This window comes from Gymnodraco acuticeps, unplaced genomic scaffold (genome assembly GCF_902827175.1).
Source record: "Gymnodraco acuticeps unplaced genomic scaffold, fGymAcu1.1, whole genome shotgun sequence".
Taxonomy (NCBI): domain Eukaryota; kingdom Metazoa; phylum Chordata; class Actinopteri; order Perciformes; family Bathydraconidae; genus Gymnodraco; species Gymnodraco acuticeps.
Genome location: NW_022992205.1, coordinates 749259 through 765425, shown reverse-complemented (window position 1 = coordinate 765425; position 16167 = coordinate 749259). Strand labels below are relative to the sequence as shown.

Below are 16167 nucleotides of genomic sequence, written 5' to 3'. Positions count from 1 at the left end.
AAGTCAAATGTAATACCTTTTAAGACCTTTTTTAAGACCCTTTCCATACATTTTAAGACCTCATGGCCACTTTGAGTTTTAACCAGTTACATTGGTGACACACTTTACCTCACATTGACTATACACAGTATTGATTGTCCTTCCTCCTTATCTTACAACCATTTGGACGCAGACTTGCATTTCCCCATAACGATGATGTTTAACAACCGGCTTAAACGGACCTTCGCGCGCTATCAAGCAGTGAGCGTGCGATGTCCTGTTCAGATGACGTCAAATCCAACGGGATGCCATAAATAAACTACACAGAATCACACTACACACCTACGCCATGATTACATTCAGGCAGACTGCAGACCACAACCTCTTTGGACAATTCATATACTTATTGAAAACAAGCTACAAAATGTAATACCTTGGAAAATGCAGTTTAATACTTTGTAATACTTTTTAATAGCCTTAATTTTCGCTAAATTGATTTATCAACTTTTAATACTTTCTAAGACCCCGCGGACCCCCTGTATATATATACTTTATTTTTGGGAAATATTTTGTTTGCTTTGTTTAAATATAATAAGAATTAAGATACTAATAATGGCTAGCTGTTTAATCAAATTACAATTAATTTTACTATTACATTTATTAAAAAAAAAGGTAAGGATATTTAATAAATGTTAGTAAACTGGACATGGGTTTAGTGGAAATGTCTTCAAAAATAGGGTAACATTTATTTAAAATAAATAAAATAAGAGTACACAAGTTATAAATATAATAAGGCTGAAATTACTTTGAAAAATACAAATAAAGCTGGATTTGGATAAAATTGTTTCCTGCATCCTACCTTATAAAAGCTCATTCCAAAATAAAAAAAACGTCAGTGAACTAAAGTCTTTATAATTGACATCTTGTTGTCCAATATGTCTATATTTTTGGAATTGGTGCTCTTACACTGCAGAATGTGTAATCTGATTTTAGTAAAAAGCAGATGCCCTCACCTCCTTATAGAGTGAGTAGAGGAACACTATGGTCTGCACCGTCTTCCCCAGCCCCATCTCATCAGCCAGGATGGTGTCGGTGCCCTGAGCCCAGGAGAACCGCAGCCAGTTCAGACCCTCCAGCTGGTAGGGGTGCAGCGTGCCCCCCGTGGCGTTAATGTACCACGGCTGGTGCTCAAACTTGATGGTTGGCTGGAGATAGGACAAGACAAGACATACTTTATTAATCAGTGCACTCATGCACAAAAGCATGCTTCAATGGACTGGTGTAAGAGTGACGGGACTGCCTTGATTTGGCACCCTGGATCAGTTGGGGGTTCAATTCCTAGCTCAATGACACCTAGGCAGAGCCCAAAAGGTGAACCAGCACCTCCCTACTGTAGCTAACAGTTTTCTTTTTTTTAAACCAGTGACCATCCGATTCCCAAGCCAAGTGCCTATGAACCCGGCTACTGCTGCATTTGGTAAAGAAATATATCAACAGCAACATTAACCCCAATGTAAAGAAATGTAAAGAAATACTCCATATATAGTAGGACATTTAAGTAGAGCACAATTATTATAAAAAGTCATGATAATTAGTTTTCCTGTACTCTATCTATGGATATTTCTACCGTTGACATGTATATATTAACTGTTTATTTTATTTTTAACTCATGTGCCTTGTTAACATGCTTCTGTAACAGAACAATTTCCCAATTTAGGATAAATACATTCCATCTGATCTAATTATTTTGGATCTTCTGTAACAAGCACTCTATGTCTTCCATAAACCAGGCAACCTGACTTCTGTGATGAAAGTGGATGTAATTCTCCAAACTCACATCTATGATGGGAGCGTCAGGAGGGACCTCCCTCTTTTGATGGTCCTCTTTGAGTTTCTTTCCTTTCCTCACCACCAGGGGGCGTTGGTCCTCACCGAGTATTTGCTCCCTGGAAAATAACAGCAGCAGCAACATGATGAGCCAAACATCTGAAAGAGGGGCATCACAGAGAGTAATCAGGGCAGAGGGGAAACAGCAGCATATGCTTTGTTTATTTATAAATTGCCGGGGTCTCATTCTAGTTATCAATCAATCAATCAATGTTTATTTATATAGCCCAATATCACAAATGTTACATTTGTCTCAGTGGACTTCACAGTTTGTACAGAATATCAGTATGACAATACGACACCCTCTGTCCTTAGACCCTCACATCGTACAAGGAAAAACTTCCAGTTATAGTTATAGTTATCCTCACTTTCTATTGGGAGGGTTACTATAAAATACAATCTGTTACATTTACTAATTACCTGAACATGACATTCCAAGCCATTACCATAAGTTTTCCTCGACTTTATGGAATGTATGGTCAATAGTCCTTATTTACACAGAATTACATCACATGTTAGAGTTAAAAAAGGCTAAGATTTTAAATGTGACTTTAGTTAGGATCAGAGGAACATTCGTTGTTGGATGTTCACATGATGGTTTATGTCAAAGTTTCAATGTAATCAATGTTTTCTGTTACTACCAAATCATGGTAAAGAACAGCTATGGTGTCAATCTCTAACTCTCTTAACATTCTCATTGTTATCCAACCTGTGGTCCCAGTAAGAAGCTTTGTGAATTTCATATTCCGGGACGTCAAAGTCATCCCCCTCCCAGGTGCACTGGTCGTAGGGCAGGTCTCTCCACTTGATCAGGTAATGCACATCTCCGTCCTTATCGAAACTGTAAGAAAGAATGAACATATAACAAGAGAAGTCAGGGATTTTAGAGGGTTTGTTAACCAGTCAATATGAAAGCTCTTTGTTAATGGAAGATGACACATATTACATATAAAAACATAAAACCTATTTTCCTTGCTGCACTTGTAGCTGCAAACTTTGAGTTGAACTTTTGTAATGTATGATTCAATTTCAGAGTATATCTCTTATAGTCAAACAAAAGGATAGTACAATAAACTTGTAGAAGTAATCTTCAGATTTGATATAGTCAATAGTGTGAAGCCATGCTGATGATAATCATTTTTTTCTCATAAGAAAACCTCTGTACCTTGATTGTCTTTCTTTCTGTTATAGGTGTGTTGAGATGTGGTAAATCCCATAGGACTAGGTTAATGGTATTTGTCATAAGGATGACATGTAAACATGGGTTTGTCATAATGTCTTTTGGATCAAAGAGAGTATAAAAGCAGTACGCATTTAATTGTCTTTAGATACATACGCAAGACTGACATAATCGCAAGTATTCTGTCTCTTAAAGTGCAACAATATACTCTTTAACTTCAATCACCGGTGGGTTTGTGTTTATATTGTGTACTATTCTATGCCCTTATTATTTAGGTATGCAGATGCACCACAAACTGAATCTGTCTGAAATATGTATCTGTAAATAATGAATGACAGGGTCTTAATCGAAACACATAGAAATATCTTTCTGTTTGCAGAAAAGTGTTCTGTGCTGTCCATCATGCATTTTCAGTCTGTTTAACCCTCCTATTGTCTTCGTTTTCCCCCTTACTTTGGTGTTTGCGGTCAAATTTGACCGGTCCTGTTTTAACTGCTATTACATTAACACAAAAACCATTCATCATCAACAAATGTAATTTAACACCCTTTCAAACTATAAATATTGTATCAGACTGGTATACATGAAAAACTGCTGTAATATACAAAGAACAGACACTCAACATGTATTGTGAGTGCCAGGTGTGATCCATGTGGGGGGGTGGGCACATAAGGGGGGGGGACACATCTAGAGTATGTGAGTGTGAGCGTGTGTGTGTGTGTGTGTGTGTGTGTGTGTGTGTGTGTGTGTGTGTGTGTGTGTGTGTGTGTGTGTGTGTGTGTGTGTGTGTGTGTGTGTGTGTGTGTGTGTGTGTTGTGTGTGTGTGTGTGTGTGTGTGTGTGTGTGTGTGTGTGTGTGTGTGTGTGTGTGTGTGTGTGTTTTTTTTATCTGATCCGGATGGTTACTAAGTCCTTTTCTTTATGGCGGTCATGACCGGGAACACCATGGGTGTTACAAAGTTCATTAAATCATCCAAAATTCAATGAAAGTGGTGATCAGCTATGTTATATGTTCAAATGTCTGCTGTGAAGGATATCATGAAGCCTTAATGCAATCGAATGTAAAACAAAAAAGTTATGATGGATGAAAGTAGTAAATCTGTCAGATTTGACCCGAAGACAACAGGAGGGTTAAACCTCTACTATCTCCCATTCTGAGGTATGCTGTGTTATTAGGAATAATCTCTATCTATAATGTGATAGTACATGAAAGCCACCAAGCCCAAATCAAACTGAGCAGCAGCTTACCTTCAAGTATGTTTGAGTCTATAAATATCTTTATCCTCAAACTGAAACAGTGTTTGATGTAAGAATGTGTGTAACTGTGAGCAGCCACCTGTGGTTTACTATCCGGTGCATCACCAGCCACTCTGGTTTAATGCCGTAGCGGTAGAAGCGCCCCTCCATCGCAGCGTATTGGGGGTCTTTGCTCCTCCTCTTCTCGTTGTTGAGCTCCTCCTCACCCGAGCCGTAGTCAAATGGCGGAGGTTCGTCCATGTCGTTCTTACGCTGGTAGTTCCGATACATGACCGCGTGATACAGCTCCAACTGCACAACCCCAGAGAGAACAATCAATTCTGCTCAGTGTCATTCAGCACTACCTCGAGCAAAAGGTTTAACTACAAAATATCAACTTTCCATGCTAATAACACTAAGTACTTCAAGATCCAGAATGAATTCAATAAAGGAAGATGGATACAAAATAAATTAGGAAAGGAAGACGACTTCTCCAGGGCCAAATCTAAAGTCAAGCAATTGTTCAGACGTAGCAAAATTAAATGCGAGTCAGGTTTAAGTGCTTTGAATTGCTAAATCAAAGTAATTGCAGTTTAGAATAGTTTGATGTGTGAAACAAGGAGCATTTATATTTCTCTAAAACTGACAGCTAAATGGCTGAAGGAACAATTATGACCATTTTAAATTAAACTGTACGATGGTCCAGTGGAACTTCTCTTGGCTCGTTGTCTGTGTTCCCCTTTAAGCAAAGTGGACAGGTGCTGTAATTCCTCTGGCCCAATGTTAATTTCTGTTGGACCTACTTCTGGTATCTCACCTGCAGCTCGCTGACCCAGGAGCAGTGCCAGTATGAGAGGCCGGCCCACTTCACGTAGAACTCCCGCTCTGCGCGGCCCTTGAGCGGAGGGTTGATCAGCGGATCACCTGGCAAGCCATCAGGGCCCTCAGGCGGCTCTGCTGGCAGCGGGGGCTCTCCCCACGTCCAGTGCAGAATCTTCTGGACCTTACCTTTCAGGGGAGGGCACTGAGAAAAAAAGAGAGGAGCTGTTATACAGGCAGATACACTGAACAAAAATATAAATGCAACACTTTTGTTTTTGCTCCCATTTTTCATGAGATGAACTCAAAGATCTAAAATATTTTCTATATACACAAAATAACCATTTATCTCAAATATTGTTCACAAATCTGAAAAAATCTGTGATAGTGAGAACTTCTCCTTTGCCGAGATAATCCATCCCACCTCACAGGTGTGGCATATCAAGATGCTGATTAGACAGCATGATTATTGCACAGGTGTGCCTTAGGCTGGCCACAATAAAAGGCCACTCTGAAATGTTCAGTTTATCACACAGCACAATGCCACAGATGTCGCAAGTTTTGAGGGAGCGTGCAATTGGCATGCTGACAGCAGGAATGTCCACCAGAGCTGTTGCCCGTGAATTGAATGTTAATTTCTCTACCATAAGCCTGAATTTGGCAGTACATCCAACCGGCCTCACAACCGCAGACCACGTGTAACCACACCAGCCCAGGACCTCCACATCCAGCATGTTCACCTCCAAGATCGTCTGAGACCAGCCACTCGGACAGCTGCTGCAACAATCGGTTTGCATAACCAAAGAATTTCTGCACAAACTGTCAGAAACCGTCTCAGGGAAGCTCATCTGCATGCTCGTCGTCCTCATCGGGGTCTCGACCTGACTCCGGTTCGTCGTCGTAACCGACTTGAGTGGGCAAATGCTCACATTCAATGGCGTCTGGCACGTTGGAGAGGTGTTCTCTTCACGGATGAATCCCGGTTTTCACTGTTCAGGGCAGATGGCAGACAGCGTGTGTGGCGTCGTGTGGGTGAGCGGTTTTCTGATGTCAATGTTGTGAATCGAGTGGCCCATGGTGGTGGTGGGGTTATGGTATGGGCAGGCGTATGCTATGGACGACGAACACAGGTGCATTTTATTGATGGCATTGTGAATGCACTGAGATACCGTGACGAGATCCTGAGGCCCATTGTTGTGCCATTCATCCACGACCATCACCTCATGTTGCAGCATGATAATGCATGGCCCCAGTGGCGGCTGGTGGAAAATATTTTTGGTGGGGCTATGGAAATAGGGACCAAACCATACTAGGGGGTTCCGGGGGGATCCTCCCCCGGAAGAAATGTTTGAGAAATGATCCTTTAAATTATGACTTCTGGTGATGTTAGAGGGGGGGGGGAGACTCCCGATTGCATTGCCCTCTCCCGGTTTCCTCCCGGGGTCATATTTCTCCCGCATTTCTCCAGATTTCTGACAAAATCAGATTTACTCATGACTGTTTCCACTCTGACTTTAATACAGCTACACCATTGTTATGTTTCCATGGTAGCGCGTCTCTTTAGCAGCGCGCGCAACTCAAAGTTTGAGAGGGTGAGGAAGATGAAAACTGAACAAGAATGGACAACTCCACCCTCTGCTCACTCCTTTCCTGTAAAATACAGGTCCAGACCACACATATATCGAAATCAGTCGGAAGTCGCAACGGCTCATTTCAAAATAAACGTGGATTTGCGTAAAAAACTATTTTTTCGGGGTTTGGGTGTTTTGTTTGATTTTAAACAAACAAAGTCTTGGCTTTCAGAATATGAAACTTTTATTTCCAAACTCACACGATAAATACATTCTTTAAGCTTGTAAAGGGAAGATGACAGGCAATCTGCTCTTCCGCAGCGCCGCCCCCCCTCCCTCCGGCTGACATTATGAATGTAAGCGTATAGTAATCATAGATTACACGGCAGGGTCCGTGACAGTTTGTTTTCATCTGATTTCAATTAAACAAAGTCTTGGCTTTCAGAATATTAAACTTTTTTTGGCAAATTCAGGTGATAAATACAACTTTGAAGCTTGTAACGGCATAATTACAACCGGAGAACGGAGTAATTTAACGTCACAGCAGGCACAACAACAGCCGGTGTTTCTCGTGAGGGTTTTCCCCGGGAAACAAACACAATACACACAAACGCAAAATTACACAAACACACACACACATATACACACACACACTCGCGAGCTTCCCCCAGACCAGTAATCCAAACGAAAATATAGTATTTTGATAATTTGCTCTGCTAAATAATCAATCAGATCGTTTGATTCCAGAGAAGAGAACACTTTGAAGGCCTTTTTCTCAAAATGATGACTCGGTGACAGTCATTATATAATGTGACATATTTCGCTTAATATTTGGAGTACAAAAACAATCCTGATATCATTAGAAAGCTAGGAATATCCTCTTTCCATGAGTAACTCAAAACTCAAATAACTCAAATAAAAAACTCATAACTCAAAATGTGTCTTCGGGTCAATGCGACTGATTTCGATAGAGCAGGTCACATATGCTCCATGGTGCTACAGGCATTGCCCTTACAACTAAAATAAGCATGTAAATGTTAATCTACAGCTCCGGCGATCCACTAGCACCGGAGTCTCCACCTGCAGACGCAGCTATCCTCGACAACTACTGTAGCGTCACCTTGGATACGAGTCCAACCAACTCACAGACACACAGGCCAGGGCGCTGACACAGCGCCCTTTTAGCATCAGATCTGACGACGCTGATTGGCTGAAATTATGTTTCGGCTGCATAGTTTACAGATAGCAACAGTCAGCTTGTTGGCTGCTGCTGCTCTGGCTGAGGGCTCCTTTCTACCGCCCGGACGAGAGAGGGTAATGACACACACTGCGGCCAGGCAGGAAACATGTGACTTATCAGTAACTTTAGACATCGTGAAACAATTTTAAACGAGATTTTATTGTAGATTATACATTTTACTGATGCCAACTATATAATATTTACTTTGTTCATTAAAAATAAAAAATAAAAAAAATATTTATTTTTTTTTATATTTATTTTTAATTTGTAATGACAATCAAACATGTGGGAAGAGGGGGGGCGGCGCCCCTAGCTCCCCTATGGGCCGGCCGCCACTGCATGGCCCCATGTTGCAAGGATCTGTACACAATTCCTGGAGGCTGAAAACATCCCAGTTCTTGCATGGCCAGCATACTCATCGGACATGTCACCCATTGAGCATGTTTGGGATGCTCTGGATCGGCGTATGCGACAGCGTGTGCCAGTTCCTGCCAATATCCAGCAACTTTGCACAGCCATTGAAGAGCAGTGGACCAACATTCCACAGGCCACAATCAACAACCTGATCAACTCTATGCGAAGGAGATGTGTTGCACTGCGTGAGGCAAATGGTGGTCACACCAGATACTGACTGGTTTTCGGACCCCCCCAATAAAGCAAAACTGCACGTTTCAGAGTGGCCTTTTATTGTGGCCAGCCTAAGGCACACCTGTGCAATAATCATGCTGTCTAATCAGCATCTTGATATGCCACACCTGTGAGGTGGGATGGATTATCTCGGCAAAGGAAAAGTGCTCACTATCACAGATTTTGTTATCATGGTGCTTTTCCTGGTACCGAACTTCCTTTCTAAAGCCTCGCTGTGAATCAAAAGCTGCAGGAAAAGAGGAAAGAGAGCCTCCCTTCTTCAGCTGCTACACATCAGTACCTGCGGAGGACCAAGCCCCGGTGTGTTTACCTGAGGAGGGCCGAGCCCCGTTCAACACGCTAGCAACACAGAGTGGGCTTCGCTCGTGTGGAGGCTACTGCCAACTGTCATCGCCGGCACCGAGCCCTGCAAGGCCAGTAGTCCGGGCCCTGTCTACCCAGGACGGGTGCCACTTCCATCGGCGGATCGGGTAGGCCTATGCTTACCCGTTGAGTGGATCTTGCCCCGCTCTTCTCCTCTGGCTATTACGATGACGTATTTTCCTGTGTTCCTCTGCCTTGTCGTGGCAAGGAGTTTTAGCGGCTATGCTATCGGCAACCCAGACTCCTTACGCCCGCGGCTGGTTACCACAGATGGTGTGATATCCACACTGGGCCATGAACATAATGGATGGTTGTCGCATGTAATTAGTTTTGGAAATGTTTCTCATTATTGGAATTACTGCCCCTGGGTTCGCGGGGATCTGTTGTTTTCCTGGGGCCTTCACCGTGGGAAACCCTACAGATGCCCTTTGCCAGTATTCTTCTAACTCTTCTAGTCTCCCGACTATAACGACATTTAAGCAGATGTGCTTTATTATGTTGCTTTTACTTCTGTCTGGTATTCAGACAGAATCCTGGTCCTTTAATGGCATGTAACACCCCGGCGGACTTTAAGAACTTGTCTGGGTTACACATCACCCATGTAAATGCTCGCAGCTTGCTTCCCAAAATGGATATGTTGCGAAACGTGAAACATAATCTTGCTGCACAGCCAGGTCATCCTCTCCAAATCTGCTATTAAGCAGTTTGAAATCTTAGCACTAAGAATAGATTTATCTGGTGGTCAGTTTTTAACTGTTGTTGGTTGCTATAGGCCCCCTTCTGCTACAAATGACACATTATCCTCGCTAATGCAGCTTTTATCTCAACAACAGTTTAAGGAAATCATCCTGGTAGGTGATTTGAACTGGGATTGGCTTTCACCAGTGTCTGATGATTTTAAAGCTCATTGTATATCTCTCAACTTTACACAAGTCATTGAAAGTCCCACTCGTCTTAATACCAGGTGTCTAAAATAATCATCAATCTATCAATCTTTTAATTACTAATAGATCCCATGAATATACTGCAACCGGGGTCTTTGCTAATGACCTAATGGCGCATTTCCAGTGCAGCGGGTAGCCCCGTTTAAGCGTCCTTAACCGTCCTCAAGCGGCCAGGCCAGTTTTTGGTGGCCTTTCCATATAGCCTAGTACCGGCTAGCGGGTACTTTTTCCCTCTTTTTCCGGCCCCATAAAATCGTGGTTCTATCAGACCAGGGCCAGGGCTGAACTAGTGATGTCAACACTCTCGACTGCTGATTGGTCAGAGAGAATCGTCACAAGATCGCGCGCGAGATCATCCCTAGCGTCGCATATATATCTAGAAGCAAGCTTGCAGCATTTTTATACACAGCATTTTTGTAAACGGAGGCGCTACAAAAATGGCAACGTCAAAGAAAAGCACACCGTGGTCGACCGAGGAGGTGACGACGTTCCTTAATCTCATTGGGGATGATAAAATCCAGCGGGAGCTCGACGGAACAACGCGAAATGTGAAGCCGATCGCCCCGCCTACACTGCGTTGCTACCCCAGGTCCTAAACTGTAATGGAAATGCGCCACGGCCTCGGACGGCCAGCGAGGCAGCCCGAGGCCTGAGCGAGGACCAGCGACGTGCAGTCAGGGGAGGCAGGGGAGGCAGAGCCTCACCTGTCATACTCCAATGTAACGGAAAAACAACTAAAGAAAAACTAAATGGTAATAATAATAAAATGTCTCCACTGATCTGTGTTGTAAGTGTGATTTATGTATGATTCCAATCGCTTTTTATAGTCAAAATCAGCAAATTTGCCGAGCTCCGCTACAACTACGGGTAGCGATGAGAAGTGAGGCAGGGACGAGCTCTGCCTCACGTAAACCCACAGTAACCCGCTGGAGCGCGGGCTCTAATGTAGCGCAGGCACTTATTTTGTGAGCGCGCTCAAGCCAGTTACTGTATGGTGAGGTGAGGCACAGATGAGCTCTGCCTCACCTCAGAATGCGTCACCCCACAGAAACTGTCTGGAAAGCGGGCCCTAAGCGCATGCCTGCACCATCTCACTGTATGTCACCAATGTAATGTTTGTAGATCCCTTTATTACATTTATCCTCGCCATCCATAGTCTCTAAATAACTTATTTCACGTATATATGATATTTAGGCTCGCTGGTCTCATCATACAACGACAATGAAAAAAGCACCAGGGGAGGCAGCCATAACCTCTGCCGCACTGAAGGGGGCGCAAGTGAGCCCACAGGTTCTTGTTGCTACTGTTATTCTACGCAGGGACGGTAGACCAGACGCGAACAACAAACTAGACTTTTGAAACTACAGGAAGATAAGGAGGACTTTTACAAAAAAGTAATAGAGATTGTTGTCCAGAAGGATAGCATGGACTTCATCTTCAAGTCAAGGTAAGACCACAATTGTAATGCAAATGGATTCTTACTAAGAAAGAACAATCCAATATTTAAATTGTGGGTATAGGCCTATCCTTTTGTTGAACGGTCTGTTTAAAATGAATTGAAGCATCAGACTAAAAAAGCTTTTGAAAATAACCGAATATTTCGATTAAGGTCAAAATATAATATTTGCCTCACCAGCCATGAACCTCACCGCACGTCACTGACGCTTAGGGACGCTTAAACGGGGCTACCCCGTTGCAGTGGAAATGCGCCATAAGTGATCATTGTGTAGTTCAGGGGTGGACAACCGGCGGCTCTCGAGCCGCATGCGGCTCTTTGCCTAGTTTCATGCGGCTCTTCAGTTCATATCGAATTTTATATGTGTGAGTTTGGGGGAGAGACACTGACTACTGACTAGTGTTGCACGGTGTACCAATACTTGAAAGGTACCGCAATACCCTGCGGTTAAAAACGTTACGATGGCCCCGGTAATGGTACACATCTCAACCTGTCGTTCAATGGACAGCTTTGACAGATGGGGGGCATCTATGTATATACTCGCATTTTAGACTCTGTTACTAACTGTATATCTGTAGACTTGGTATGTCTTAAATGTCCGGTTAGGATGTATTAGAACGAAATCTAAAATGAAAATTGTAAACAAGCAATCTGTATGTAAAAAAAAAAAAACCCACCTGTATGTAAATTGTAAATAAGCCATCTGTATGTCAAATATGTCTTATATGTCTTAAATGACATGATGAATTGGAAATGGGGGACCCTGATGTAAACAAGACGAAAGTCTTTCTCTGGTCTGCATCCCCTTAACAATTGTATGTTTTGAGCTGTACTGTACTGTACCCAATATACAAGCTGTTAATAAACTTTTCAATCAATCAATCAATCAAACGATTCCTCCGTTTCATTAGTATCGGTACTTTAAGAATGACGGAGAAAAGTACTCCGGTGAGAAAGCGCTGTTTTAATAAGAGCCGTGTGTGTTCAGTGCTCTGCTTCCACCCCCTGCACTGCAGCCGTGCCTGCAGCCCCTCCCTTCTCAATCACGCTCTAAGTCCCTCCCCTCTCTCGTGCACGCGCTAGCTGCCAGAGCATGTGAGAAAACGAGAAGCATGGCTGCAAGTGGGAGTGCAACTGCCGCTGCGCCTTGGCCTGTCTGTGAGACATGTATTAATTTGATTTAATACGAATTCTTGTCATTTATTTTATTTATTGTTCTCATTGTTTAGAAGTTTGTGTTATGGTTCTGGTGTGAAATAAAGCACAATAATTACATGTAAGACTGTTTCCCTTTTTTTAAGAAAAGTATCGAAAAAGAATCGGAATCGCAATTCTTGACTTGGTATCGAAACCAAAATGTTGGTACCGTGACAACACTACTCCTCAGAGTTAAACCTAATATTTAGTAGGTCTGTTAAGTATCGAATGCTGATCATTCTGACGTAATTTGGCCGGTCAAAGTTGTTTGGGCTCGGATAAAATCGCTCCGTTACTTTCGTCCCGTGTTACTTTCGTCCCGGCTCTCCCTACGTGTGTATGTGTGGTGTCATGTGTCAGTATGAGAGGATGCCAGCGCGTCTAATTTTGATGTGGCCCAAGAGCCAATCACAATAATACCTGCGATGCAGTGAACCAATCACCTTTGAGGGGGGGAAAACCTATCGTTGATTAAACATTATCCAGTGTTTCCCCTACCATTGTCTTGGAGGGGCGCTGCACCCCGCCAACGGAGCCCCGCGCACCCCCTGAAATTCAAGGTGTTTAAAATATATATATAATTTTTTATTTTTTTTAATATATTATATAGCACCAAATTGCAAATAATCTATAACTACTGTCACTTTTCACATTGAACATGTGCTCTTTTATTAAATAAACTAAACGCTTTCATTTCAAGTTGTGAGTTTAGTGTTTTTGATCCTAAGAAACACTGATGCATTAATCAATAACAATAATCCACAGCTCCTCTCTCTGCTCCAGAGGATTTAAAAAATATATATCCCAATGCTACAAAAATGCATCAGTGACGTGGTTGAAATCTTGTCTCCAGAAAACAAAAAACTGAAACAAGCGGTATCAGTGTGTTTGATGTGGCTCTTTGCAGTAACATAGAAAAAATGTGGCTCTTAACCTCTGACTGGTTGGCCACCCCTGGTGTAGTTGATGCTATTCGGGACACCAAAATCCCCCGTACTAAGCCCTGTGTTGTTCTGAAAAGAAATGTTAAGCACTTTATAGAGCAAGCCTTTTTTCATGACTTAGTTCATTTTAAATGGGATCGTATTTTATTGATTGGTGATGTTGACCATGCTTGGAAGTATTTTTATGACAGTTTTAATTTTTTTTTTTTTTCGTCGGCTCAGGGTGAAGGGCCGTGATACCCCCTGGTTCAATTCTGATCTGGCAGCCCTCTTACGCAAGAAGAATCTGCTTTGGGCTGCTGCGAGGAAGACAGGTTCTGAGGCTGGCTGGCTTATTTTTCGTCAACTGCGTAATCGCTATACTGCTTCCATTAAAAAAGCCATTTTTACTTATCCCAGACCACAGACAGTTTAAACGATCCTAGGACATTTTGGCACACCATAAAATCCCTCTCTGCCAGCTCTCGCTCCTTAGAGCTGCCTCCTAACATTGTTGTTGACTCCATCCCTGTGTCAAATAAGACAGAGATGCTTAATTGTTTTAATAAACATTTTATTGCCTCCAGTTCCTTGTTTGACACATTATCTTTTGGTAAATAATCTCCCTCCATCACCACCAGTCATGCCTCCAGCAGCCACACTTTCTCCTTCAATCCCTTCTCTGTTGGGGAGGTTTGTAAGGCTCTAAAGGGCCTAGACCCCAAAAAATCAGCAGGGCCGGACGATCTCCCCCCTTATCGCTTACGTCTAGCTGCAGATATTATAGCCGAACCACTGTGTCATGTTTTTATTCTTTCTATAACACACAATGTCATTCCAGATGTTTAGAAAACTGCAAATGTTCTCCCCTTATTGAAAGGTGGTGATCCCATGGTGATGAATAATTACAGACCAATTTCCAAGCTCTCTATTTTAGCTAAAGTAAAGGCTGGTGAATGATCAAATCAAAGAATATTTAAGCTTGAACAACATTCTATCGCCTCACCGGTCAGGCTTTAGGAAGCAGCACAGTACAGTAATGGCTGCTTTGAAAGTAGTGAATGACATTGTTGAAGGCTTGGACGCAAAGAGCTACTGTGCTGCCCTTTTTATAGACTTATCCAAGGCATTTGATAATATGGACCATGGCATTCTATGCCAGAAGTTATCCCATATAGGCCTGTCCGACCAAGCTGTTGGTTGGTTTGCAAACTATCTTTCAAATCAGAAGCAATGTGTACATTTCAGCGGTCTCTCCTCAAGCTTTCTTAATGTGCCCAGAGGTGTTCCTCAAGGTTCGGTCTTGGGACCGACCCTTTTTACAATTTATATAAATGATGTGGGTCAAAATATTGATGCCTCTGTACATCTATATGCAGATGATACTGTTCTATACTGTTGTGCTAGCACTGTTGCCCTTGCATTTGAACGTCTGCAGTCTGCTTTGGACACTTTTCAGTCACATCTGTTCCACCTCAGGTTGGTGTTAAATTCAGACAAGACAAAAGTCATGTTGTTTTCAAATATGAAAAAGTTACCAGCTGTTCTTCCCTGCATCATGTCTGTACAGCATAACCCCATTGAAGTAAAACCTACAGATACTTAGGCATCACTGTAGATGAAAACCTCTGCTTTAAACCTCATATTGACAATCTCTTAAGGAAACTGAAATTAAAACTGGGATTCTTTTTTAGAAACAAGTCCTGCTTCTCCACCAGTGCTAGGAAACGGCTTGTAGCTGCCACATTTTTGCAGCTCTTGGACTACGGGGATGTTGTGTACATGAACGCCTCAGCTCACTCCCTTCATCTGCTGGACGCTGTTTACCATGGGCCTCTGAGGTTCATAACCAACTGTAAACCCCTCACACACCACTGCACGCTGTACGCTTTAGTCAACTGGACATCACTATCAATGCGCAGATCACTGCACTGGTACAAACTCATCGATACCGCTATGCTTGGACTGCTGCCCCTCTACATATCCACTTACATATCACACAAACAGTACAGCTATAGACTACGATCTCAAAATTACATCACTCTGTCCGTCCCCTCAGTACGCACGGTGCTTGGGAAAAAAGCCATATCATACTCTGCCCCATCAACCTGGAACACACTTCAGCAGGAACTTAAGCTGAGCACTTTGATACCCATCACGGATTTTAAACTAATTTAAAAAAAGCTGGAGAAATCATCTGTGGGTGTTTGCACCTGCTATATCTGACAACTTTTTACGATGTTTTATTTGAGTGTTGCCTCTGTGTTTAGTGTCCTGTCTGTCTGTAACTTTGTGTGGTGGTGTTACCACTGAACAGGTCTCTCTTGAGAATGAGACCTTGTTTCTCAATGAGATTCACCTGTATAAATAAAGGCTAAAAAAAGTCATTAGAGCCAGGGACTGATTCATGAGAAGGAAATCTTCCCAAAACATAATCAAATAATAATCAAATAAATCAAATAATAAGCATATGTTTACCACCATTTTAATTTGTTATTGCCATTTGAACTATCCATCCATCCGTCAATAAATCAATACATCATTCATCCATCCATCCATCCATCCCTCCTCATCGGCTTATCTAAGTCTGGTTGCAGAACAAGCAGTTCCAGCAGAGAGCCCCAAACTTCCCTTTCGCCGCCCACATCACATGACTGGGGGAATCCAAGGCGCTCCCAGGCCAGCGTGGAGACGTTATCCCTCCATTTGGTCCTGTGTCAGCCCC

General features: G+C 42.6%; 1 protein-coding gene across 5 annotated transcripts in view; it reads right to left on the bottom strand.

Annotated features, from left to right (window-relative positions):
- The window catches only part of chd5 (chromodomain helicase DNA binding protein 5), a 66796-nt gene that overhangs the window by 24696 nt on the left and 25933 nt on the right, over window positions 1-16167 (bottom strand). For all 5 annotated transcript variants that reach the window (XM_034205611.1, XM_034205615.1, XM_034205612.1 and 2 more), the window contains exons 10-14: window positions 5099-5305; window positions 4382-4593; window positions 2576-2707; window positions 1817-1925; window positions 993-1184 (exon numbers count right to left, since the gene is read on the bottom strand). In XM_034205611.1, coding sequence (XP_034061502.1) covers window positions 993-1184; window positions 1817-1925; window positions 2576-2707; window positions 4382-4593; window positions 5099-5305 — 852 coding nt within the window. The remainder of the gene's footprint in view (window positions 1-992; window positions 1185-1816; window positions 1926-2575; window positions 2708-4381; window positions 4594-5098; window positions 5306-16167) is intronic.